This window comes from Alexandromys fortis, unplaced genomic scaffold (genome assembly GCF_014885135.2).
Source record: "Alexandromys fortis isolate MF-2015 unplaced genomic scaffold, M_Fortis_MF-2015_v1.1 scaffold_16, whole genome shotgun sequence".
NCBI classification, from domain to species: domain Eukaryota; kingdom Metazoa; phylum Chordata; class Mammalia; order Rodentia; family Cricetidae; genus Alexandromys; species Alexandromys fortis.
Window position 1 is genome coordinate 11206003 of NW_026067893.1, and position 26660 is coordinate 11232662.

At 41.7% G+C, this 26660-nt stretch overlaps 1 protein-coding gene across 1 annotated transcript in view; it reads right to left on the reverse strand.

Annotated features, from left to right (window-relative positions):
• Sorcs3 (sortilin related VPS10 domain containing receptor 3) overlaps window positions 1-26660 on the reverse strand; it is a 278227-nt gene that overhangs the window by 111873 nt on the left and 139694 nt on the right. The window contains exon 5 of the mRNA XM_050146022.1: window positions 6787-6876. Within this exon, the coding sequence (XP_050001979.1) occupies window positions 6787-6876 (90 nt within the window). The remainder of the gene's footprint in view (window positions 1-6786; window positions 6877-26660) is intronic.

Below are 26660 nucleotides of genomic sequence, written 5' to 3' on the forward strand. Positions count from 1 at the left end.
GATAGGGCAAAAGAATAGAGGTAGGTAGGGTAAACTAAACTAAATGCTGGGAGAAAGAAGGGAGGAGTCAGAGAGAGGCCATGTAGCCTTGCTAAAGCCAGACAGAACTTTAGCCAGTAAGCCACAGCCACATGGTGATACACAAATTAATAGAAATAGGTTAAATTAATATGTAAGAGTTAGCCAATAAGAAGACAGAGCTAATGGGCCAAGTAGTGATTTAATTAATACAGCTTCTGTGTGATTATTTTGGGTCTAAGTGGCCGGTAACCTACAAGCGCCCTCCTCCAACATTTTCTCAACCAAAACTAAGTGTAACAATAAAGCAATGAACATGATGATGAGAGAGGGGGGGGGGAGAAAAAGGAGGAGAAGGAGGAGGAGGAGGGAGGAAGGGAAGGAAGGAAAGAAGGAAGGAAGGAAGAGAAAAATGAAAGAAGGAAAAAAAGACCTAAAGGTGAAAGAGTGAGGAATATTCAAGAAAGCAAGTTTAGGGCTCTATACATCTCGCCATATAGGAGGTGTGCACAGGGGCTAAATCACAAGGGCTTTTGTGAAGCACCTTTATTTGGAAGGAAGCATAAAGTGTGTGAAGTCCTGAACTAAGAAAGTAAGTTCTTAAAGCTGTTTCTGTGTATATTAGGAAATATCTTCAGGAGAATAGGGGGGACATGCCTACAGTGTCTAACTTGCAAACCCGGCCTCTTTAATTTTAGATATCATGCATTACCTTTGTGATTAGTGATAAGCAATCACACATGATTATTTGTTTAATGCCTTTCTCTCCCATTGGACTAAGCTTCCAGGAAGCAAAACTCTCTTGTTTATTACTTTGTTATTCTCTAGGACTTTCTGAAGAATCTGCTGTAGAGTACACGCAGAACAAAAGTTCACAAAGTAAATGGTGGGGTATGCAAGGAAACAGACGTGAAGGATGAGACACCAGGAATATAAAGCAGATACCGGCTCATTTCCAGGCTTTTCAAACAAGGCAGGTGAGAGGATGCACTTTGAATAGGCTGTTCAGTAAAGCCCTTGGTGGGATTAAGATACGGGCTGGGGCTGTTCATACAGGAGTCACCAATATTTAAAAAACTGAATGAAATCACTCAGAGAACCTACAGATTATAAGAAGAACATAAAAATAGTTAGTTACTACTGAAGAGATAGGGGAAGGGCATACAGAAATGGGAAGAGCATCCGTATGAATGTGGGGAAAGGACATTATACCAAAAACTCCAGAGAGACAGAGGAAGATGAAGTGTAGAGATGCAAAAGTGGGCTTGATGCATAGGTGGTCACTAGCAAGGATAGCTTCAGGATTGTCAAGGACATACTTAGTAAGTGGATGGGAGGAGAGAGGGCAGCTAGCAATGGATGGAATAAGAGTGGACAGGAATGAGCAAATAGAGGAAGACTACAGAAAAATCCTCGAGAATGGTGGCTGAGACCCACTAGACCTGTGAAAGCTAAGGGGATAAAGGCTAATATCCTTGTCACTATTTTTACAATAATGTTAAGGACACCGCTCCCTCCCTCCTGTCTTTTCCTACACACAACGGGACTAACTACTCTCTATTGCCGAGTTACTACAAACTCTGACTTCGATAAAGAAAATCTACTGCAGACTCTGGTCATACTATCAGCAAGTGTACTTCAGAAAGAACTGCTTTTGTTCTGTTTACTTTTACAAAAGGGTTTGATGTATCCTGGGTTGGCTTCAAACTCACTATGCGGCCAAGGCTGGCTGGGAGCTGCAGATACTGTTAGGATAATAGGCATGAACCATGGTGCCTGGCTGAGAATTGCTTTTAATTATTTTCTTTGACTTTTTAAAATTTCTATACGTTCCATTTAGTCTTTGCTGCATGTGTGTGAATGTGTGGTGTACATGTTTAAGTATTTGTGTCCACATGTGTGTAAGTGCTTGTGTGTAGAGAGAAGAATTTAACTTCGGGTGTCTTCTTCCTCCATCACTCTCTACTTTGGTGCTGAGACAGATTTGCTGCAACCCCTGAATACATAGTATAGTTAGACCAGCTTGCTTTAGGGGATCCCCTGACTCTGCCTCTCTAAATGAGGGATTATATGTGAGCGCATAAAATGGTGTTGAGGATCTGAATCTCACACTTAAACGGCAAGCACTTAATCTACAAAACCCCCCCAATCCCAAGAGCTGCTTTTAAAAAATGTAAAATAAACTAAAGGACTGGGTGTATAGCAGAGCGTGCAGACAGCGTGATGGAACAACTGAAGGGAACAAGTGATGCTCGGAAATGCTGTAAGGTCTCGTGGATGGCTGTCCCTTTTGCACTGTTTGCCCAAGCTCTCTGTCCTTGCCTGTATGAACTTGAGAGTGGGCAAAGTTCAAGGACAGAGGACAAGAGAAAAGTCAGTCTTTGTTTAGTCATGTCAAATTGTCAGGATTTTTTTTTTCTTCACATTGATTAGTAGGACAACAGTTCAGGTAATCACTGTTGAGATCAAGAATGTGAACTAGCCTTGTTAGAGGCGGACACCTGGCTCTTATCAAGTCTCATGGGAAGCAGTTCTTTCGAGATAAGCCTCTCCCCCAACACTTAAAAGGGAGGAAGATTTCTTAACTTTGGCAGTTTCCCTGAATCTAGGGGCTCAGGCAAAGTTCAGGGGTATCACTAGAACCCAAATACTTTTGAGGAACAAACAAAACTTTTCTCTCATAGAAATGACTTTCAGAGTTGCAACTTAAGAAAAAAATTAGAACCTAAGGGACCAAAAAGGCGATGCTGGGTTCAGAGTGGCAAAGTGACAGTGTTAGGCAATATGGAGGCCAATGCTTCTGAGATACAGTCCTACGATAACCTTAATCTGCACAGCAGGCAGGCTATGGGCATTGGTACCATCTGCCCCTAAGTAACAGTTGTTCCTTAGCGTTACTGGGCACTGTACATGAGAACACGGGACCAGGAGTGAGTTGTTCTCTGATCCCCCACATGTCGATGTCAGTATTACTATCCCACTCTGCCCATGAGGAGACCCAGGCTCCTGGGTAAGCGGTTGAGCTGGAAGGGGTATTTAGATTTCTGCTCAAAAGCTCAGCTCTCTTTTTCCAGCTGCCATTGCACTTTCCCTCTTGCACCAGGTTTTCCAATTGGAGCATAAGTGTCCCGTCTACGGGGTGAGAGTCCCAGCAACGGAACCATGGAAGCCTTGGTGCACCGCTCCTCTCTCTAGCAATGCTGCTCATTATGACTGCCACTTGCCTCACCGTCTACAAAATACTCTAAAGCCAAGGTGTGCGTGTTCTGAACAGGTGGGCTGGGAACAGAAGCATGGGGTAGATCCTGGGATTACAGAAAACTTTTCTATCATCTGTGTTTTCTTTCCCAAGGCACGCAACAGCAGCTACAGCCCTGCGTGCAACAGCAACAATATGCCTGAAGTCGCTCCAGTGTTTCACACAACGGAAAGAACTAATCTCCCGGCACACCCTCTGCCCCTAGCTCCTTAGCCCTGATTATGAAAATCTGGGCCAACACCGGCTAATAAAATGATCGATCACCATCCAGCCCCATTCACAGCAGTCTCATATTAATGAGACGTCTCTCTGGATGCTCTTCCACGAAGGGGCCACGTGAGCGGTTTGATACGCCCCCACAATAAGTCACCAAGGGGTTGCTAATCATTAATGGAACACTCTGGGGGAAATCAATTCAGGGCCTCATCTGTACCCCCACCTGCAGACACATGCCTAAGCGCCTGAACTGTTGCTTTCCTAAGAAGGTGAAAATTTCACAAACTATGTGTTCACACCAAGGTAAACACATCCTTATGAGAGAGATGTTTGGAAGGTTCCTGAAACACATACTTTAGGACAGAGTAGGGGGGACTTGTAGGCTTGGGCCAGTGGTGAGGACCACAGAATTCTCCTTTAGGAAACTCAGAGCTGAATATCTCCCTTTCTCAGCCTCTCATCCCAGTTTCCTGGCTGGCTTTAGACAACTGCAGCCACCATACTGAACCTTTTCCCCACAACATCCAGTCATAGAGAGGCAAGAATGAAACCAGAAACCAGTGTCCATGTTCCCCAAGGCTATTTAACACAGGATCTGCCATCTTCAACAGCCCTTCTGCCAAACTGCAACCAAACTTCTCAAGGCATTTTAACCTTGTTAAAGGAGCTATGTTTGCTCCTCATGCAAAGTCTTTGCATTGTTGGGTATCTCTGCTCCAGTCTCCCTCCTCCTGTTCCAGGCCCTGCCCCTCAGAATGCCTGCCAAAGGTCAGCTCCTTCTCAGGAGCTGTCAAAACCACACCTACAGGGTATTTAAGACCTGGTTGCTTGACCTGACACAGGATTTCTCTCCTGTGTCAAGAGTTGCTTTGTTCTGTTTACTAAATCTAGTCTTATTAAATTGGTTTGATTTGGCTTATTGCATCAGTGGGGGAACCCAATAACTGAGGATATAACACCTATCATGTATGTAGATTTGATCTTTCCTATTCCTAGCTTCCAGAGAATAAAGTGTGGTTAACTCCATAACTTTGCCAAAAAAAAAAAAAAAAAAACCTGCCATTTCTTCCTTTGATCCCTAAAAAAATATGGCACGAGGTTTATAGATGATTCTAACTATTCAGGAATAATGTACATAGGTTATATAAAAATTCTATGCCATGCAAGCTATAGAAGAGACCTAGTCATCTATGGATTTTGATATCTGTAGGTGTCATGGTACCAATACCTCTGAGAAAATAAGACATGACTGTATTACCTATCAGCCTTGTACTTCCAACCTAGCCTTGCTTACAGGCTGAATTTCATAGTTTCTTTATATTATCTTAAATAAGTTTCTCTAGGAAGTTGTCTTTATTATTCATATGCAGTTATCTGCACCTTTCATCCAAAAATTGGTCCGTAAACTTCTGAGATAAACCCCACACTCACATTGGCTGTCTTAATGCTGCTTGTCTACCACACTACAAGCTCTAGCTGGCCAGACGTGTTTGCATTGTTTTCACTAATCCATAGTTCAGTTTTTCACATGCTTTAAAATATTTTATTAAATTTATACTTATTTGATTTCGGCAGGCAATGAATGTTTGTTACCATATTTACTATTCAAGCCCTAGTTCAATGTTTTTCAGAAATGTTTTTAAATATCTTATTAAATTTATACTTATTTGATTTTTATTGCTTATGAATATTTTGATATTTATAAAATGTGCCAGGTTCAAGGCATTGAGTGAGTACATGGAGAAAACATCCAGTGAAGCTACATCACAATTTTAACCCGTTAAAGTCGTACCCACTTTTCTCTATGGCTGACACAAACAGCATGAGTTTGTCCCAATCCTGCTTCTGAGCACGAGAAAGTCATTTCTGGTTTTGACAAGCCTTTCTTCCTCCTGGTGTGACTCAGCTTTGTAGTTCATTGGCCTATTCCATACTTTGAACTGAAAGACCATGGAGTGGCTTCTAATCAAAGTATTTCTAACCACCTCCTGTCCATCTGTTACCAACTGACTTTTTTGCCCAGCGTCAAATCATAGAAGCCAGACTGTACCTATTTTGACTGGGAGGAAGTGAATCAGTGTTTTTCAGGGATGATCCCCATATCTATACAAACAAAACAATGGGCACAGCAGGTTGTACTCATAAAAATTTGCACTCACATACACGTATACACTCATATAAAAAATAGAACCAAAGAAAAGAAGGGTATCAATTTGAGTGTTTGGGGTACAAGAGGAGTTTAGGGAGGGTATCTGGTAGGAACAGGGGGTGGGGAATGAAGGGTATATGATGAAATTTTATTTCAATTAAAAATATAAAAAATTAATAATTTTGGGAAATAGTAAAAAATAGAGATTGAGTTTTATAATTTAAATTCTCCATCAATAAGAAGACTTTTAACCAATTCAATGTTAAGCATAGATTGTCCACTTAAATGGAAGAAAAGTTGAGTAAATGGAAACAAAAGAAAGAATAGTTGAAAACAGAATGGAATGAACACATCCAAACATGAATAATTGAAAATAAAATGCCATAATCCTCCTACGTCTGTGCTCAGGTAGTCGTTTACAATGTTTCTTAGCCTCATCTCAGAGGCTGATGTGTTTTTGACATATGATGTGGTAAGTGTACACCTCGAGACCACATTCCTGCTGCCCCATTAAATTATATAATCACATTCTGGCTTTGTTAACCATGAACTTACAAACTCCACCTTTACCTAGGAGCTGTTGTTCACAAGAAATGGGATGCACAGAATAAGCTTTATAATCAATAGAAGAGGTGAAATGTCACCGCTTGATATCGTTGTTCCAGTTATTCAGGCCATTTTATCTCCGCAGTGACAGAGTGGGGTGGAAACATAGGTACAGTGTTCATAGTCACCCTTCAAATGTATCAAGAATGCCACCAGACTTCTCTATGTACTTTCAGGGACCACGTGCAGCGGCTGTGCTCCTGTCTAGGAAACTTACCTTCTGGTTGTCAATAAAACTGCTAAAGGAAGGAGAACCCTCTGAAGAGATTGATTTCAAAAGCAGTATTCCTATCTCTCCCACTCTTGGCAAAAAGCCCAAGACCGTATCACATGCTTGAGTTACAGGAAATCAAACCCACTCCTGGCATGCTGCCGAGAAAGGAGTAACCTCTCAGGTTCAGCACCATCAACAATGACCAGAATCCTTCAGAAGTGCTCCAGACTAAAAGCCAATGACTTCCTGAATCCCATAGAGGCAGTCTCTCCATCCCTGGCATTGTCAGGCAAGACTCTAGAGAGGAAGCGCTGCATGCAATACCTTTGGCAAGGAGTACTTGGGCAGCTTTATCTGGGCAAAGGCTTCTCTTCGATAGGACACGTAGTAGCTGGCTCTTCCACCTATTGTTACCTGGATTGTGGGGGAAACAAAAAAAATCAGATGATGCCACAAGTTGGAAAATACTGTACTGTTCATAAGCAACCACAATATGGTCAAAGTTACCTTTATAACTATGTCTGGCGCTAGTTTTGAGTCTCTGATGCCTTGAGTATTTTTACATCATAGTGTTGAGACAATAAATGCACAATTATAATTGTCATTCCCATCTTCCTAAATCTTAAGTAAGAACATAGGTTGATGTGGTACTTGGCCACTGTGCTTTGCAGATAAAACACACCTAATACATATTTTCAACTGAAAACTGAAACTCCAAGCATTGTTACATTCACGATCTATTTGTCCAGTATTTGTTATTTTTATTAATTTATTAATAGATTACAACCACAGCATGAGGATCACAAGCATTTTTCAGAATCTAAATGATTAGCATGGCTCAGAGCACCATTATTGTGAAATTTAATTTCACTTCTTCCTCGGTCACACTTTTCCATTTATATTCATGAATCCATGCCTTGAACAGATGCTTATTGATCCTCCCATGTGCAAGCTGATTAAAGGCATTAAAGGTGGGAGGAAAAGTCCAGGCATGGAATTCATAAACCTCTGCTAGTTCAGAGGTAGGAGGACAGGAATGAGCTCTGCCACCTCACTTGGCAAAGGATAGATACTTCATTAGATGACACAGTACCACTCCAAGAAATTGTCCCCAGGCCCATTTTTGTGGAAAAGTCCTGTCAATAGGCCCAGATCTGTGGAGGGCTGCTCTTGGTCCAATTATCCTAACTCCAGGGAAATTAATATTCACAGAGAAAGACAACAGGGCCTGTTCAGAGAAAATAGCAGGAGGACAATAGTGACCAGACTGCTGCAGAGGCAATTACGGCTGGCACATGCTCCCTTCTCACCAAAGCCCAAGTCCACGCTGGAGACCAGCCAGTCCCCTCACTCCTTCCCAAAGCTGGCAGCCATCCCCAGCAACTGCTGGGAGCAGTGGGGTGGAATGTCTCTATTGAAAGCCCCCATCAGTCCTCACTCCAAGACATGACCTCTCCCATGGCTCCCTTCCTCTTCTTCACAGATGGAAGACCCCAAAGTGCGTTCCCCAAGCTGCCAGGTAGAGTGGGTGTTAGAGTCAGCAAAAGGCAGAACCTGAGAAAAAGCCTGATTCTAGGTTCAGGCTCTAAATGATGAAGATAGATCTGTCTTCTCCTTCATGTTTAGGGCTATCCTAAGACTCTACTTTCTAATGAGATTTGGTTTTCTTTTTTAATTCTAGAACTTTTATTTTGCTAAAATACTTGTAATGAATCGACATTGCTTTGTATTGGCTTAGAAGTGGGTGTTGACGTAATGAGATTGATGGTCTGTGGGAATCCCTTCTTTATAAAATAATCGTTAAGTTCATAAGATCAAATTAAGATGTAACTCTTGGGCCTGGACCCATAGACACCCTTAGACCTTGCAAGACCCTATGCATTCGTTTCTTTAATTTGGTTCTATTTTAATTATAAAATCAACACATATAAGCATACCTGCTAATCAAAAAACATAGATCAATACTTTTGATTTTTAGCATGCTTCAGAATCACCTGGATAGCTTATTAAAACTTAGACTGCTGGGCCCCATGTCTGATTCAATCGAGTTTGGCTGAAGTCAACAAATTGTCTTTTCTAATAAGTTTCTTAGAGCTATTGCCATCAGGGAGCCACACTTTGAACATGAGAGAACTAGATCTTTAACAGAAATTTGCATACACCTCTATATGCTCAACTGAACTTCTTGACTGCTATTATTCATAGTGGTGATAATTTTTAATTGATATGAAATTCCTATAATTAAACCTCTTTAAAATACCCAGTTTAATACCACTTAATTCATTCACAGCATTATCCAGTTTTCACCTCTATTTTGTCCTAAAGTATTTTGTCACCATCCAAAGGAGATTGCATATACAGTGTAACATTTAATCACTTTAAATACATGCTGTGCTTAAAATATAGTTCTCTATAGAACCTCACCGAATATGTCATTTAGCATAGATTGCCTCACACACAAGCCAAGCTCACACACAACCTGGATCATTCATGCTTCAATAATAAGTACAGATTATGGTATATATGGACCGTGGAATGCTTCAACATATGAGAGGGCACAGGAAGACCATTATCCCAAGGGTTCCCCAAGTACTTACACTACCATAGGATCATAGAATCACACATAGCTATTAAGACGCCTCCCTCCACTTTACCTGACTGTGTACCTCTTGGCTCAGACCTAAGTTTAGAACTCAAGAGTTCATGGAAAAGTCTTAAATGCCATCAGTTTACTGTGGCCCTGTCTATCAGCTTCTGAACTTTACCTCTTCCTTTTCTGTGGGGCTTTGGGCATTTACTCTTGAGGCATACGTATTCCGCTAAGTGTCCCTATCATGTCTTACACCAAGGTTGTGGTCTTCTTTCTTTCTCAACAACATAAGCGCTACAGGTTTAATGTTTGTATTTCTTCTAAATTGTATGCCGAAATTTAAAGCCCAATGCAATAACCGTAAGAGGTTAGGTCTTTTGGAAGGCAATGTGGTGTGGGACAAGGGTCTGTATTCTGTCAATTATATTTAAAAAAAATGCCGATTGGCAAGTAGCCAGGCCGGAAGTATAGGTGGGACAACCAGACAGGAAGTAGAGGTGGGTCAAAGAAAACAGGAGAATTCTGGGGAAAAGATTCTGCATTCTGCAGTCCTGACCCAACCACAGAAGAAGCAAGATGTGACTACCTCACTGAATAAGGTCCTGAGCCACGTGGCTAGCATAGACAAGAATAATGGGCTAATATAAGTTATAAGAGCTAATAAGAAGCCTGAGAAAATGGGCCAATCAATTTATAACTAATGCAGACCTCTGTGTGATTTCTTTGGGACTTAACGACTGCCGGAAGTGGGCAGAACAGACAACAGCAATGAAATTCTGAACACTTGACCCAATGAGTGGACATCAGAGCATTAAAAATACGATAAAGACAACTACCTTTAGCCTCTCTCACCCATCTGTCCCTTCTGCCATGCAAGAGCACAGTAGATAAGACACAAAATCACATGCAGAGAAATGGTCCTTATAGACAACACACCTAGCCCTGCCTTGCTCTTAGTTTGTAAGCTCTTGGGAACAATGAGAATTATGCTTTTGATGCTTATAAGTCACCCAGTTTAAGATATTTTATCATGACAGCAGAAATAGTCTGATAAATAAATTGCCATGGGAAATGACTCATTGCTAAAATACAAGAAGGTGCCTTAGAAGAAGAGTGGCGGATGGAGGCTGCGGCGGCGCTGAAATGAAGGCTAGGAATAAAGCATATAGTGCAACGCACGGAGCTTTAAGGTGAAGGGTCAGGAGAGCTTGGGAGACATCGTTAGTGTTAGAGATGGGTGGAGTGGTGTGATCAACTTCCGGCGGAAATGTGGACAGAGAATGGGATGCTGATGAGATTTCAGATGAAAACTGAGTAGTGTGTTAGATATTGAAGGACGGGCCACCTTCAAAGAACTGACCTGCTGTGGGTCTGTGTCCTAATATTTGTGGGCGGCAGAATTTCAATGTATGGACTTAGAATGTTTGGTGGGAGAAACATTCAAGCAAAGTTAAGTTTGACATATCCTTCAAGACAACTTAGAGTAAATTATGAGATGAGAAAATTAATTCTGGATAAAGTTTATATTCCAAAGGGAAGTGGTACTTTAGAGATTTGGAAAATTTTCATCTTGCCCATGTAAACAGATAAAAGACAGGTTTGGGTGAAAAAGCCAAAGGAACGATCAAGGAAACATTTTATGAGGGCATTAGTATGAACAGAAGGAAGCCAGATGGCATTCATTAAAGGAAGGGAAGAATGGTCCCTGAGGCACTTGAGAGACTTCCAGAGCTCCTAGTGCCATAATATGCCCAGACTATCAGGGTTTTGAGGACAGAATGGTTAGAAGGCCTTGGAACTCACTACCCAGCATCACCTGGGCCTGTTTTCCAGATTTGACCACAGAACTTTCTAGATAACCCTGTTAAGCCTCATGTGTGGCCCAGGTCACATCTCTGGGAAGCCTAAGGAATAAATTTTGAGGGCATTCCTGGGCCACTAACTTTTCAAACCCACAGAGTTCAAGGGCTACAGAAGTGTAACTGCTTCTACTAAGTTTCAAAGGATGCCTTAAAAAGCCCTAGGTACCAGGGAAGGGAAGCAGCAGGCATGGGGCTTCATCTGCATCCCTACGAGGACAAGAATGGTATTAGGTGCCAGAGAAGGGATGCAGCAGGCATGGGGCTTCATCTACATCCCTACTAAAACAGGAATGGTACTAGGTGCCAGGAAAAGGATGTGGCAGGCATAGGACTTTATCTGCATCCATACAAGGACAGTAATGGTGCTAGGTACCAGGGAAGGGATACAGCAGGCTAGGGCTTCATCTGCATCCCTATGGGGACAGGAATGTCGGGACTATGGCCAGTATCTAAAGGGTTCCACTTGGGAAATTGCCAGTCAAGCCATGGAGTTGAGATTCTCTACAAGGCGTGGACCACCAATGTGGAACTACTACACGTCAGAAAGCTACAGTGAGTCCAAGTCAATCCACGAGTGTCACAATGAGGGCTATACCCAGAAAATCTGTAAGGGATCAACCCCTACCTCATTCTGCCTAGAAAAAAAAAGACAAACAACAATCATTCTCAATCATCAGAATTAAAGTAGTTGGATTTGTTGAGTTTTGGACTTACTTGGAATCTGACAAGATTTCTTTTCTTTTTTTATTTTATTTTTTAAAGCAAACTTTTCTCATTTTACATACTAATCCTAATTCCCACTCCCTCCCCTCCTCTCACTCCCCCCACCTTTTGAACATGACAACAAACAAGAATTGGGCAGCAAATACAGGAATGGACTAGTATTGACTAAATGTTTAAATTCTCTCTGAGATTTCACATTGAAATCTGATCAGCAAATGCAAGAGAATCAAGAGGTGGGGCCTTTCAGGACGTGACTAAGTAACAGGGGCTCTTCCCTCATGGAGGTATGAAACAATGCAGCATCTCCTTTCTTTGCTGCTCTATTCTGCCTGATGAGGATAAAGATGAAGGTACCACTTTGAAAGCAAGAGATAAGCCCCTTTCCAGCAACAAATCAACCAATCAGAGCCTCAAACTTGAACTCTGAAGTCCCCAGACCAGGGAAAAAACAAATCTCTATTGTTTATAAATTATTCAGGCTTGGAATTTCCTGTAGTAGCAGAAATGATTGATACCAACATAGCGATCTCCAGGATGACAATGGATGTAGGATAATAACAATGACTCAACTAAAATTTATCCAGCACCCCAACCATGCTCCAGAAGTCCCTTGGCTCCTTTATAAATTATCTAGCTATTCCTCGTGGCAGCACTCCAAAAGGTTTAAGATGCCGAATGGCTTGCCCAAGACAAGACAAAACTGAACCTCTGAAAGCTGAGTTCTGGAGCTGTACCTGTTCTCCTCCCAGTGGCTGGGAGAATCTTCCCTCTGGCTTACTCATGGCACTATAATAACACAACACATTTCCTTGGATTCTTACATCTTTTTAAAATTATACTTGCTTGTAAAGCTTTGCAATTGGCTTTGTGTGTATGTTTCTCTGCATTCCTAGACAGCCTGTTATGACAGTGATGGGACATTTTGAAAACCATGTCTTCCTAGAAGAGGAGCGCTAACATAAACAAGAGTAGTATCAGTCACTGTTTAGTCTGTGTTAGGAAGTGGAAGATGCCGTGTGCATGGTTTACCGCATTTGATTTCCCATATCTTCCCATATCCTTCCTTTCCAGGTCAGGAGCCTGACTTGGAGGGGCTCAGCCAAGGACTCAGCATCACATAGTGTTTCACTGTTGGAGCCAGAAAGTGATCACTGGCTTTCTTACTCTGGCCTCTGCTCAAACCCTGGCTCAGGAACGAGCAGGAAATTAAAACTAACAACTGAATGATGGGTGTCTGGGATTAATCTGCTGCGTATCCACAGAGACCGTGGTGATGTGGGAGTGTCATATATCAATCTGTTGATTTCATTGGTTAATTAAATAAAGAAACTGCTTGCCCTGATAGGTTAAAACATAGGTGGGAGGAGTAAACAGGAGGAAGAGGAAGTGAGGTAAGCCTCCTCAGACAGACCCAACAGCTCTGCTCTCTGGAGCAGAGGCCCTGCTTTGCTCTCCCAGGCACACGCAATGAAACTCCGACCCAGGATGGATGTAGGCTAGAATCTTCCTGGTAAGCGCACCTTGGGGTGCTTACACACATTATTAGAAATGGGCTAGTCCAGGTGTGAGAGTTAGCCGAGAAGAGGCTGGATATAATGGGCAAGCAGTGATTAAATGAATACAGTTTGTGTGTTGTTATTTCGGGCATAAGCTAGCAGGCGGCCGGGATGCTGGGGACGCAGCCCTGTCGCTCCTTATTGCAACACCGTGGGTCTGGTGGGTCACTGTTCCGTGACTACAGGTGGGCACTCAACACCTCGCTCCATACTTGTCCAGTCCTGGATGGCCAATGGCTTATTTCCAGGCAGAATCTTAAGTACCACATCCACAGATCTCCCGAGTGCTAGAGAGACACCCAGCTGATTCACTTGCTGTCACTCCAGTATTATTTGTGTGACTCTCTGGCAACCACACAGGAAGGAATAAAGTTTAGTGACTATTAATCTATTTTGATGAACTTTTCTCTTTCTTACAGGCAAATTTCCTAGCACTGTAAATCCCAGAGATTATTACTACTCTCCCTTCACTGACACCTTTTATTTTACATTTGATGAATGCCATCCAATTATTTGCTCTGGGCCCATTCGTCATGCTAAACACAGAATTAGCTGGGTCTTTTCCTTACTAATGACTGGCTCGTTAATCTGATTTTCTGGATTTCCATTATGCAGGTTTAATTGGGCTCCTAGCCAGTGAAAATGATTCCTTTGGATAAATGCATTGGTCATTAAATAAATCTGTCCCTTTTGACATTCCCCATTCTTGCTGTGGCCAAGCTTAAAACCTGACGCAGCCTTAATTATTTATGTTGATTCATCCTGTCTCTGAATGACAGTTTTTCCTAGTGAACAGAGGGAAATCTCACTAAACATGAAATCAAACCCAGCGAGTTACTTCCTGTCCCTCTTCAGGAATTCGGTAATTGAACCTCTTTCTGAGTCAACCTGTAGAGTCTGGATTTATAAGCACACATAGGAAATAAGAGAAGGACAGAAACAAATATTTTTGAGCACCTATGTTATTATGAGTGCTTAACATTCATATTCTATAATATTCATGATAATAATTGTTATTGTTACTAATTTTAATAATACCAATACCACTATTATTAGATATTAGGTGAAGAGATTAATAGCAGATAACATTATTGAGCACTTGTATCAAGTACTGTTCATATGTACATACCAACCTTCTATTTTATGTTCAGGAGGAAAACTGACACAAAATAAAGTTATACAAAGTACTCAAAAATAAACAGCAAGTTTTTTTAATTTATTTTTTATTTTATTTATTTTTATTGTTTTTATCGAACATATATTTTTCTCTGCTCCCCTCCCTTCTTCCCCCATCCCCTCCACTATCTCCCATGATCCCCACGCTCCGAGATCCTGTCTTTTCCTACTTCGCAGGTCAATGACCCTGGAATTGAAACCTGATGTTTACTGTTTTTAAAGCTAAGGCCAACCCATGCATTGAATGTGGCTCCCAAACCTCTCTGTGGAGAAGGACAGGTCCTGTATCATTCAGCTTGCAATCTCACAGACAGGATATCTTCCAACACAGCAGATCTTTCTGTGTGGAGGTCTTGTCAATTTCCCGTCCCTGAAAATCAATGCTCCATTGTTGACCAGGAGCGAATGGGGCTTCTCTCAGAATGTGTGGATAAGGGGGACCACAATGGAAATAAAATTGGCTTATACAAGGACTGTTGCCTTCAAAGAAAATGACATTTAAAAGCTTTTCCAGTTAGGAGACTGATTTGGGTCCAGTACAATTTGAGTAATACTGACCAAGAAAAATGTCTGCACTTATACGTATATCAGCTGCCCATCACATGACTCAAGCATTGTTTCTTCCTCCTTAAAGAATGGGAAGGGGATACTTGAACCCTTATAGTGCACAATTACCTTTTTTCCATATTCTTTTTTTATTTATTTATTAAAGATTTCTGTCTCTTCCCCACCGCCGCCTCCCCTTTCCCTCCTCCTCCCCCAACCAAGTCCCCCTCCCTTGTCAGCCCAAAGAGCAATCAGGGTTCCCTGCCCTGTGGGAAGTCCAAGGACCACCCACCTCCATCCAGGTCTAGAAAGGTGAGCTTCCAAACTGCCTAGGCTCCAACAAAACCAAAACTCGCTGAACATAGCGGACAATGAGGACTACTGAGACCTCAAGAACAATGGCAATGGGTTTTTGATCCTACTGCACAATTACCTTTTGAAAACTGATGTGTTCATTAATTCAGATTACTTAAAGTACCTCTAAATATTTTTAACTCTTTTCCCTCTAAAGAATTCTCTCAACACTCTTTTTTTTTTCTCTTTTTGTAAAAGGAACACTCCTCCATGGCTGGTGGGACTGCAAACTGGTAGAGCTGCTTTGGAAATCAATATGCTAATTTCTCAGAAAATTAGGAAACAACCTACCTCAAGACTTAGCAATACCACTTTTGGGTATACACCCAAAGGATGCCCAATCATACCACAAGGACAAGTGTTGAACTATATTCATAGTAGCATTACTTGTCATAGCCAGAACCTGGAAACAACCTACATGCCCCTCGACTGAAGAATGGATAAAGTAGGCATTGTACATTTACACAATGGAGTACTACACAGCAGAAAAAATAATGGTGTCTTGAAATTTGCTGGCAAAGGGGTGGATCTAGAAAAAATCATATTGAGTGAGGTAATCCAGACCCAGAAAGACAAATATAATGTGTACTGACTCATAAGTGGCATAAAGCAAAGAAAAAGCCTACAATTCACAATCCCAGAGAACCTAGACAACAGAGAGGACCCTAAGAGACATACATGAATCTAATTGACATGTGAAGTAGAAAAAGACAGGATCTCTGAGTAAATTCGGAGCGTGGGGATCATGGGAGATAGTGGAGGGGATGGGGGAAGAAGGGAGGGGAGCAGAGAAAAATATATGTTCGATAAAAACAATAAAAATAAATAAAATAAAAAATAAATTAAAAAAGAACAAAGAAATAGATTTATGAACGCTGGACCCTAAGAGTCAACTTGATGCATGTACTCCAGCTGCTCAGGAATCTGAGACATGGCAATCGCTATTTGGTCTTAGAGTTCAAGTCAACTCTCACAGCAGCTTTTTCATCAAAGATGAAATTCCTCAACTAACTTGAGGCCCTTTCCCAAAGCTGCTTTGCTAAGGCCCCTCCCTACCTCTCTATCTCAATGATGCAGCATGAGGAACAAACAGCATCCTATCAGCAAGTCATCTCCTGTCCCAGACTGTCTGGCTCAGAATTTAGTGTTGGTCTAACTGGTGTTTGCTGATTGTATAGCCTAGAGATCCTGTAGTACTGATGTAATACCTAGTTTTATATCTCTGTGTCTAGAAAGCATGACCTGATTATCTAACTCTATATCTTATGCTAAGGCTGGACCTCCTTCAAAACAGATTGGCACATAAAATCTTTTATCAGTATCAAACATAATAGTCCCAAAATAGCTTCACCAAGAATAGATTTGGGATAAAAGCTGACACTGAAGCCAATATTCCTTTTTCTTTCATAATTCTTGTCTGCAGGGATGGAAGGGGATGGAGAGGAGGGGAGTAATGAACTTGACAGTAAACTCCTTTGTCAAAAACTACTGATGAAGGAATTCCCACCATCACCAGCAAGACAGCCAACTTCACTGCTTATCAGAAACATCAGCAAACCAGTAACCAACTTCATTGCTTACTAGGAATGCCAGCAGGGAAGAGAACAATGATGAGCTAGAAAATCATTGGACAATGACTTTTTGTCTAGGACACAATGGCTGGCACAACTGATAGGTGAAACTCTGACCATGCATGTTTTGTTAGCTAGAACAAAAGGACTCAGTTTCCAATTCCGTTTGCCTACAACGGGGATCCTTTTCCCATTTTTTAAAAGAATGGAGCCCATTAGTTGTTAACCTAGAAATGGATCTGAATCTGGCTGCTCCCCCTTGCTGATTTAATAACTTTGAGAAAGTAATTTAGATTTCCTCTCCTGAAAAATAAAGATATAACTACTGCTCCTGAAGATACAGCATGGGAATAAATTCATCTTCACGGCACACACAGAGGGAGCTGCTTGCTGCATATTACTTGTTCAGGAAGAATTGCAGATAAAGATGCCTGTGGCCACAGAACACCTGGGAGGCCTCCTGGAGACTGCCTGGCTGGTACTTATATACAGCCACCTGATCACACTGGCCAAGGGTGGAGCTCTGAAATTCCTCTCCTTACCCTCAACCAGAATGGCTTTCCAGGGGGACCATAAATAGAGACCACAAGCTTAAATGAGCTAAAGATTGCCATTAATGAAACTAAGTTTGATATTTATGTTTTACTTTCATGACTCAAGAGAAAAGAAGCCCCAGGGATGCCCTTCTGACTCCTGAGATAAACAGAAGCTTGCTGTATCCCTCGCCACTTCAGTTTGTATGTGTATGATACGTTGGCGAGAAGGAAGAAATAAATGCAGAAGTAATGTCAGAATATGGATTTTAACCAAGGAGTCTAATATCTGTGAGTACTTCTGAGTAATGGAACAGTATCTGAAAAATAGTCATTTTCAGAATCGTGGATAAGGATGACAAAGTCTCTCTCTCTCTCTCTCTCTCTCTCTCTCTCTCTCTCTCTCTCTCTCTCTCTCTCTCTCTCTCTCTCTCTCTCTCTCTCCCCCCTTCCCACATGGAAACTGGAATGAAGGACAGACATATTAAAGCTTGCTATCAAAACACCTTCTTCCTTCCAATTGTCAAAAAGGCATTGTCCCTTGTACCATGGACTCAAAATGCTTTTGTAAAACATGGAACAAAGTGTGTGTTAGAAATTCCATTTAGGGGCTGGAGAGATGGCTCAGAGGTTAAGAGCAATGCCTGCTCTTCCAAAGGTCCTGAGTTCAATTCCCAGCAACCGCATGGTGGCTCACAACCATCTGTAATGAGGTCTGGTGCCCTCTTCTGGCCTGTAGGCATACATGCAGACAGAATATTGTATACATAATAAATAAAAAATAAAAAAAAAGAATGTTTAAAAAAAAAGAAATTCCATTTAAAGGGTCTGGCATGTGCAGTCTTAACATGTTTTGAAAGCTTTCTAGTTAGCTTGATCAACCATGCTTATGTAGTCTAATTTCTTTTTATATAATCGGTATTGTGAAGTCAATTATTTGGGTAAAACCTCCCCGAAGTAGACAGTAGCCTCTGTTGCTTCACCAGTCTTCCTGAACTACAGGAAACGAAAGTGAACGGATGAGACAGAAAGTAGCCTGAAGACACTGGCATCTTTTGCCTCATTTCCAACTCAGCCGCCAACCTGTAATTTGGGAGTTGCTTTTCTACAAGAAAGAAACTAACAATATTTACCCATTCCAGATTCCTGCAAATAAATGAGATAAGATAATAAAATGATTTTTATTCATGTAAAGGACCCTGGAAAGAAAGATTAGGTTGTACCAATCGCAATTGGAAGGAAGAACAGGATAATCCTTCACTGATAAACCCAGGGGAAGAGGTAGATATGCCCGTGCTGACACTGCGAGGTGCTGCAACTGTCCGTTCTGCACGGAGACCAAGCGCCCAAGGGCAACACGAGCAAGAGGAAGAGAAGCAGGCAAGAGATAAGCAGCAGCGTCCCACAGAAGTATCTGCAGCCACATGGGATGACATGCAGGTGCGCACGGCAGCAGGGAAAATAATTAATTCTACTGATATTTTCAAAGTAGTTTACACATCTTGAAAGGACAAGGAAAACAGGACCATTAATTTTCTAGAGATGAGCTTCATGAGGACCTGGGATTTCCAGGTGGTTTTGAGCGGCGTGCGAACTGGAAGGTGTAACGATATGACCCTTTGCCAGTGTCACACTTGCATGCCTCATGAGTGAATTTCAGGACAGCAGGGGATGGACTGAAACCATCTGCCAAGTGGTTTCTTAGACAACATTTCTATAAGGGGCCATGTATCTTGAAGAAATGCCAGCTGCTACTTCTAAAACTTTCGCTCTTGCGGGCTCGCCATTAGCTTTCTCTCATGCCCGTCAACATGAGCATCTTTGCTTCACTGTCGTTATACACACTGACTGTTCCCAAGAACAATTTACCTTGCGGAGGAGGCACCATGAAGTTCTTGCCTGTTAATGAGTTGAGTAACCTACAGAAATTGGGCAGTCCCGAAGTTGCAGAGTTCAGATTTAAATGTAGGTTATTAAATCCTGACAAGGTCAATTATACTACGTAGTCTGCAATAAGGCTAAATTGTCTACTCTGAAGCCTCGCCAAAGAATGGATAGTTTAGGACAAATCATCTGGATCGACGCCTAGAATCAACCAATTTCATGGAGGCCTGTCCTGCTCCTCTCCAATTTTCCAAACCGTTCATCATTATTTTTCTTCTCAATTCCAGGTTCTTTTTTGCTAGTCTTCTTGTAGCACTCACGGGTTGTTGCCATGAACAGTAGGAAGTTGGCCCATTTGCTGAACCACATTGATTGTGAGGATAGGTAATGTGTCTCTTGCCAAACTGCACCCATGCCAGAGCATCTGGAATCTTTACAGTGCTCCATACTTCTAGATTTATTTTTTTGGTATTTTCCACTACTCTTTGATAATCACCTATATTAGGATTATAATCTTTCCTCTTCATTGATTCTCCCAAGATCCTCTCTCATATCCCTCCAGTCTCTCTCTCTCTCTCTCTCTCTCTCTCTCTCTCTCTCTCTCTCTCTCTCTCTCTCACACACACACACACACCATCACCACTGCCACTGAGTCTGATTTTATTACTCTGATTCTCATTTGATCTGAATACAGCCCAGGAGGATTAATGATATCATCATTTTATAATTAAGGGGCCCAAAGTCCAAACAGGCTACTTTAGGGCACATTCTTGCTTAAAGTGGGGCTCAAAGAAAACCCCCAGGCTTTTCCTACACTTCTAAAATCTGTGTTTCCTTAATTAGAATTAAAAAGAAAAAATACAGAGGAGAGATAATTGCATGAATCGTTATACAACTGGACAGCAACTTTACATCAAATATTCCTTTGTGTGTGTGATAGCACTTCAACATGAAAGCTGAGGAGCTGTAAGAACGTTCACTTCACCCGGGAAACACAACAGGAGATGACATGGCGTTCTTAACCACCCAGTGCTGAATCCACATATAAATGAAGACTGCGGCCACACTGACTCTGTCATCGTGCTGGAGATGGACACTGGCCCTGGCTTCACTACATGTTACACGCAACATTTACCAACAGGAAAGGGCACATTCAGCACAACAGGAAAGGGCTCAGACTGGGCCAAGTACTGCCACGATGCAGTAATATCCCAGAGTCTATCAACCCTTTGGGAAGCCAGAATAATGCATAAAGTGTACCAATAGCAATGCAAGAGCATTGACAATGCCGTTCCTGCTGCCCCTGGGCAGCACGAAAGCTAGTTCCTGTACTATTCCCGCCACAGAACATCCATGGTAGAGTGAACCTCGTCTAATGTCACTCTCTACAATTAGAATGGATTAATGTTGAATACAGTGGGCATCACACTCATACAACTGTGTTTGCAGATGGAACAAGAAAATATAAGACAGCAAAATCACAAAGCTAGCAGAGGGCTAACCTGAATACAAATACATACTTGCTTGACTCTAAGATGCTGTGGTTATAGCCACCATTCTAAATCATCCTCCACAGTGTGACACACATAAATGTGTGCCCTCTCTCTTCACACACACACACACACACACACACACTACACACACAGTATCATATGCAATATATAAACTGGTGTGATTTACAATCTTACAGGCTTAGAAGAGTTGATTCCTAATAATAAAGGACATTTTGCTTGCTGAATGAGATGATGAAATAAGGCACAGAGACGAGAGAGGCCAGGCAGATAGAACTATTCTAAGTGGCAAATGGAGAGAAGGGTGAAAGAAAGAGTTGGGGAGATGATGGAGCTTGAAGAGAGAAAAGGAGAAGAATGTGGTCACTAGAAAATCTGGAGAGGTATGGGAAGGGAGATTTAGGGAGGTGGTGAATCCCTTGTTGATTTGAAATGATAGAAATAGCACCTATATGCAGATTGTATTTGGTATGTGGTGTGTATCACACTACTGCGTTGGGAAAATTCATTGTAGCTCATGATTTCAGAGGGTTTAGTTCTTTATCACTTGGTTCTGTACTTCTGGGCCTATAGGTGGAAAAGAATATGATGATGTCATAAAAATATGACAGAGATTCCTTACCTCGTGGTAGTCAAATTGAGAGAGGGAGGAAGAGATGAAAAAGGGAAGAAGGGAGGAAAAGGAAGGAAGAAGAGGAAGGCATGTCCAAGACAACCAAGGATGTACCTCTTATGACTTCCTTTCTTCAGCTAGATCTCCTAAAGTTTTCGGTGTCTCCCAAACAGCACCACCAGCTAGGGCTTAAGTCTTCAACACATGAGGCATCTGAGTGACACCTGATGTCCGTAATGTAATGCTGTATGGTACAGGGAATAATCATCCCTTCATTTCTAACCCATAACTGTATTAATTAGAGTTTCTATTTCTGTGATGAAACACCATGACCAAAAGGCATGCTGGCGAGGAAAGGGTTTATTTGGATGACACTTCCATATCACTGTTCAGCATCAAAGGAAGTGAGGATAGGAATTCAAACAGGACAGGAAGTTGGAGGCAGAGCTAATGCAGAGATCATGGAGGAGTAATGTTTGCTGGCTTGGTCCTCATAGCTTGATCAGTCTGCTTTCTTATAGAACCCAGGACCACCAGCCCAGGGATTGCCCTATCCACCATGAGCTGGGCCCTACCCCATCAATCACTAATTAAGAATATGCCTTACAGAACTGTCTACAACCTAAACTTTTAGAGGCATTCACTTGTTTGTGATTCCTTCCTACCAGATCACTTTATGTCAAATTGACATAAAACTATCAAGTACAGCATTTTTAAGAAAATGCATATACTATTCAATTATTTTTAATAAACATACTGGTTTTTTTTTTACCTTTTGCAGAGATAGATCCTTTTATAAATTAAGTCCTTTTTCAAGAAACTATCCAAGAGTTATAGTTGGGAAGCAAGGAATTCTTTATTTGCGCCCTGTTGACAATCTAACTTGTCTAGATTCTTGTGAACAGAAGAACAGGCTCAGGCCAATGCAATGCAAGGACTCAACATTGTTTTTTCTGCGCTGCTTAGCATACTGCTTCCTGGTCTCCAGCCTCCTCAGTGTGGAGGTCTTCAATGCAGGATCTTCAGGTTCTACAGTGCCAGTGTCCAATTTGCTCATTCAACAACTCCAGGGAATATTTTTTAAAAACTTTTTGTCTTTTGTTTTTGAGATTATAATATAATTCTCTCACATTCTTTCCCTGTTAATTCCTCAAACCCATTCATGCACCTCTCCTTGTTCTCTTTCAAATCCATACATCTTTTTCATTAATAGTTGTTACAAACACACATGTATATGTACATGCATACATATTCTGTAATATAAATTGCTCATTCTTTTTTAATTTTAATTTTTTATCGTTTTTCTCACACTACACATTTTTCCACTCCCCTCCCTTCTTCCCTCTCTCCTTCTACCCTCTTCTGTCACCCCCATGCTCCCAGTTTACTCAGGGGATCTCGTCTATTTCTCCTTCCTATTTACAACCATGTATGTCTCTCTTAGTGTCCTCTTTGTCACCTAGTTTCTCTGGGGTTGTGGGTTGCAGGCTGGTTATCCCTTTGTTTGATGTCTAAAAGCCACTTATGAGTGACAACATATGATATTTGTCTTTCTGGGTCTGGGTTACCTCACTCAATATGTGTTTTTCTAGATACATCTATTTGCCTGCAAATTTTGAGATATCATTATTTGTTACTGAGTAGTACTCCATTGTGTAAATGTACCACATTTTCTTTATCCATTCTTCAGTTGAGGGGCATCTAGGGTATTTCCAGACTCCGGAATAATACGAATAATGCTACTATGAACATAGTTGAGCACATGTCTTTGTGGTATGATTGAGCTTCCTTTGATAATATACCCAAAAGTGATATTGCTGGGTCATTCTAATGCTAAAATGTTTTAAAATACTTGTCTATGGTGAACACATGCATGACTATTTATATCCTTCCATAGTTTCTGATATAATTTGCATTAGCCAAAATCATCTACAGTTTGTGTTGATTTGTCATTTAGAAGGCAGGACCACACAATTGCTGAGGAAGAAGTCTCTGGGGCCAAAAGGCCTGAATTGATACTCTGTGCCATTGCTTGCAAGTAGTTTATTTGATCTTGAAAAACAGTGTAACGTCTCTGTATCTCTTCTACAATAAAACAGGAATTAACCCACAGGGTGTTATAATAATTACATTCATTCATAAAAAGCCTAGCTCATATTCTCCATTTACTTGGGATTATTTAAAAGTTCAGAATATTCTGTGGTGAAGAAAATTAGCCAGAATCTAAAACAAAAAGAAGAAGGCTGAGGAGACAAAACTGAACTCTGAGAACTGCAGAGTTTCTAATGGAGGAATATCATCTACTGTTCACTTCACCAGCATGTGTCTCTAACAGTTCAAGGAAAGAAGGGACATCCCTTGTACCTTTTTCTTCTCACACAGGGAACTCCTAAGAAGCTATTTCATGGTATCATGAAATAATAAACACAATCACTCTTAGAGCTCTTGCTTTTTTTGTTTTTAATTTTTTCCTGCCATACATCTGGAAGCAAAAGCCAGCCAAGCTGCCAGGAAGCCTACAAGTTTATCCCAGAGAACTGGACCGAAGAGCTTGGGAGGGCAGGCTCTGCTCTAAATGCTAATTACTTTCTGTGGAAATCCCATACCATGTCATTCCAAAGTGTGTGTGTCTTCGAAAAGCGTTCTTCACAGACAAGAGTACAAGCCTTGACTGCCCATGAGAGGAAGAAGGCTTGAAAGACACATGGATGTGACTAAGTTTACATCCCTGAGGAAAATGCCATTGGCTGCATGAAAATAAGAAACGGGAAAGACAGATTAATAGCCTCAGACAATTTTGAAATCTGAAAAGCACAGCGGAAAAATCAAGCCAAAACTTTCTGTTGTTGCTGCTGCTGTTACTGTTTTTAACAAAGGCTTGTGCTGTAGCTTCAGATCCAGTACCATGGGGTGGAGTAAAGTTGAAACAGTCCAGAGTGGGAAGAGGAAGGAGGCTGAGGGAGAAGGGTCCAGGTGTGGCTGGCAAACCAGCTTATCCTCAAAGCCTCCCTCCTCCTCCTCCTGCCCTAGGTTCTGGGACAGGTGGTGTGTCATGGAGCTCTGCTCTCCCCAGAGCACTCCTGAGCTAGGACTCTTGCATCCAGCAGGCCTCTGTCTGCAAGCAACTCCTCCCCAGAATGGTGGAACTAATCAGACTCATCCTTTAAACATCTTCATCCTATTGCTTCATAATCAGCTTCTAATGCTCTGTTCGATAGATGTGGGGCCAGCTAGACCCAGCGCTTGAACAGCTGCTTGGGGCGTGGAACTATTCTCTGCGCCATTGATCACAAAGACAAAAATCAATCCTGGCTAAGAAGAAAGAAGTTAAAAATAAATTGCAGGAATTGATTTCTGTTCAGACCTTGTGACTCCCAATTTAGGAAGTGGGGAAGGAAGAGTGTACGTGTGTGGATCCCCCTGTCATGAAATCACTTTCTACGTCCCAGGCTCAAGAGCAAACTGGGGATATTTTATACATATACATAATTCTCTTTTAACGCATGTTCTGTATTATTTATTTTTGCTTCTTAATAACTATCAGAGGTGAGAATTCATTTAAATCATGAACTCCCATTGGAAGAGAAGTAAAAGAGGGCCAGAGAGATGGCTCACTTAGTGAAGTGCTTGGGTCTGCCTAGTGCGAGGACCAAGAAAGGACTACAGATAAGGAAAATCTCCAGCATCCAAATGAATGCATAGTAATGCACACCTGAAGCCTCAATACCAATAAGACAGAAACTGCAGCTTCCTGCGGCTCATTCGTCTACTGGTCCAGCTCCATCAATGAGTCTTAGGCTCAATGAGAGACTTTGTCTCCACAAATAGGATTGAAACTGATGGACAAAGATGCTTGACATAAAACTTATCTATCCTCCTCGTACATCTGTGTGTGTGTGTCTACACAAATATTGCATGCACACACCAGAGACAGAAAGAGAGAGAGGGGAGGGAGGGAGGGAGGGAGGGAGGGAGGGAGGGAGGGAGGGAGGGAGGGAGGGAGGGAGGGAACGGAAAGTATGAAAGGTTATGCATACCTGTAATCCCAATACTGAGGAAACTAAGACTAGAGTGCTATGTATTGGAGGCCAGCTTGAGCTGTGTAGTAAAAATAAATAAATAAATAGTCTCCAAGCAGCAACCAAGAGAAGAAAATCAAGTTTTATCTAGCTCACTACAACATCTCCCATGTGTGGCTGCTGTGCTCAGTGGATGGTAGCAACTTCGGAAATATCTGTTGAGCATCTTAATAAAAAAAAATGAATAACTTCCTATTTCTGTCTCTCACCATTATGCAGATTTGTTCATAGATTTATTCGCATTTGCAATAATTGGTTATTCATTGTTTTGCTTGTGTGCTATCCCTCTCCCCCACATTATCCCTCTTTCCTTGTATTATAAACCCACCTATGGCAGGTACTACATTTTCCTTATTTGCATATTTATTCCTACATGTGTGATCTCCAGGGATCATAACCTTATTTACTTTTAGACTTTTTATTTCATATTTTCTCTGTTTATTTCTCTCTTGTGTTCCCAAGAAGCTGTGGAAAATGGAGACAGAAGGAAAAATCAGCAATGCTGTGGGAGAGTTTCTACAATGCAAATACCCTTTTCCCCACACAATTCTGATATTGAAAAAATGAGTATGGAAATCTGAGTAGTTTTCTCTTCCTGTGTAACCAAACGGGACAACCTATATGGTGAGCAGATCGTTGGAATTTTAGGGTGAGAAATTCTCAGAAGGTCCCTCCTGGGCCGTTGCTTTCCAAATTGGGCTCTTGGAAATATTAAGATCCACGCAAGTGCCATGAGAGTGTCTCTAAGGGGACAAAGAATATCCTGGAAGTGTGGTGAAGCTGTATAGACCCTTGGCCTTTTAAAGTAGTTAAAATCCACATGCAAGAGCACCATGAAGCTTCACAGCTCTTCCTAAGGCAACCCCTTTTCCTGTAAAACAGTAACTGAGCTGCAAAGTTGTTGCGAGCTGCATGGAATCACACCTGATGGAGATGTATAATCAACTCCTATGGCTAAAGTCTGACTTATGCCTGATCACGCAATGATCATCAGCTGCCTGCATATGCGTGAACCTATGGGCAGTGCCCACCTGGCAATCCGGGATTGGCAGCCCATGCCTACTTAAGGGCTGGGAGAGGGTTTGCCAAGAGAGAGGAGAGAGAGGTCAAAGAGAGAGGGAGAGAGAAAAGAGGAGAGAGAGAGAGAGAGAGAGAGAGAGAGAGAGAGAGAGAGAGAGAGAGAGGGGGGGGGAGGGGGGG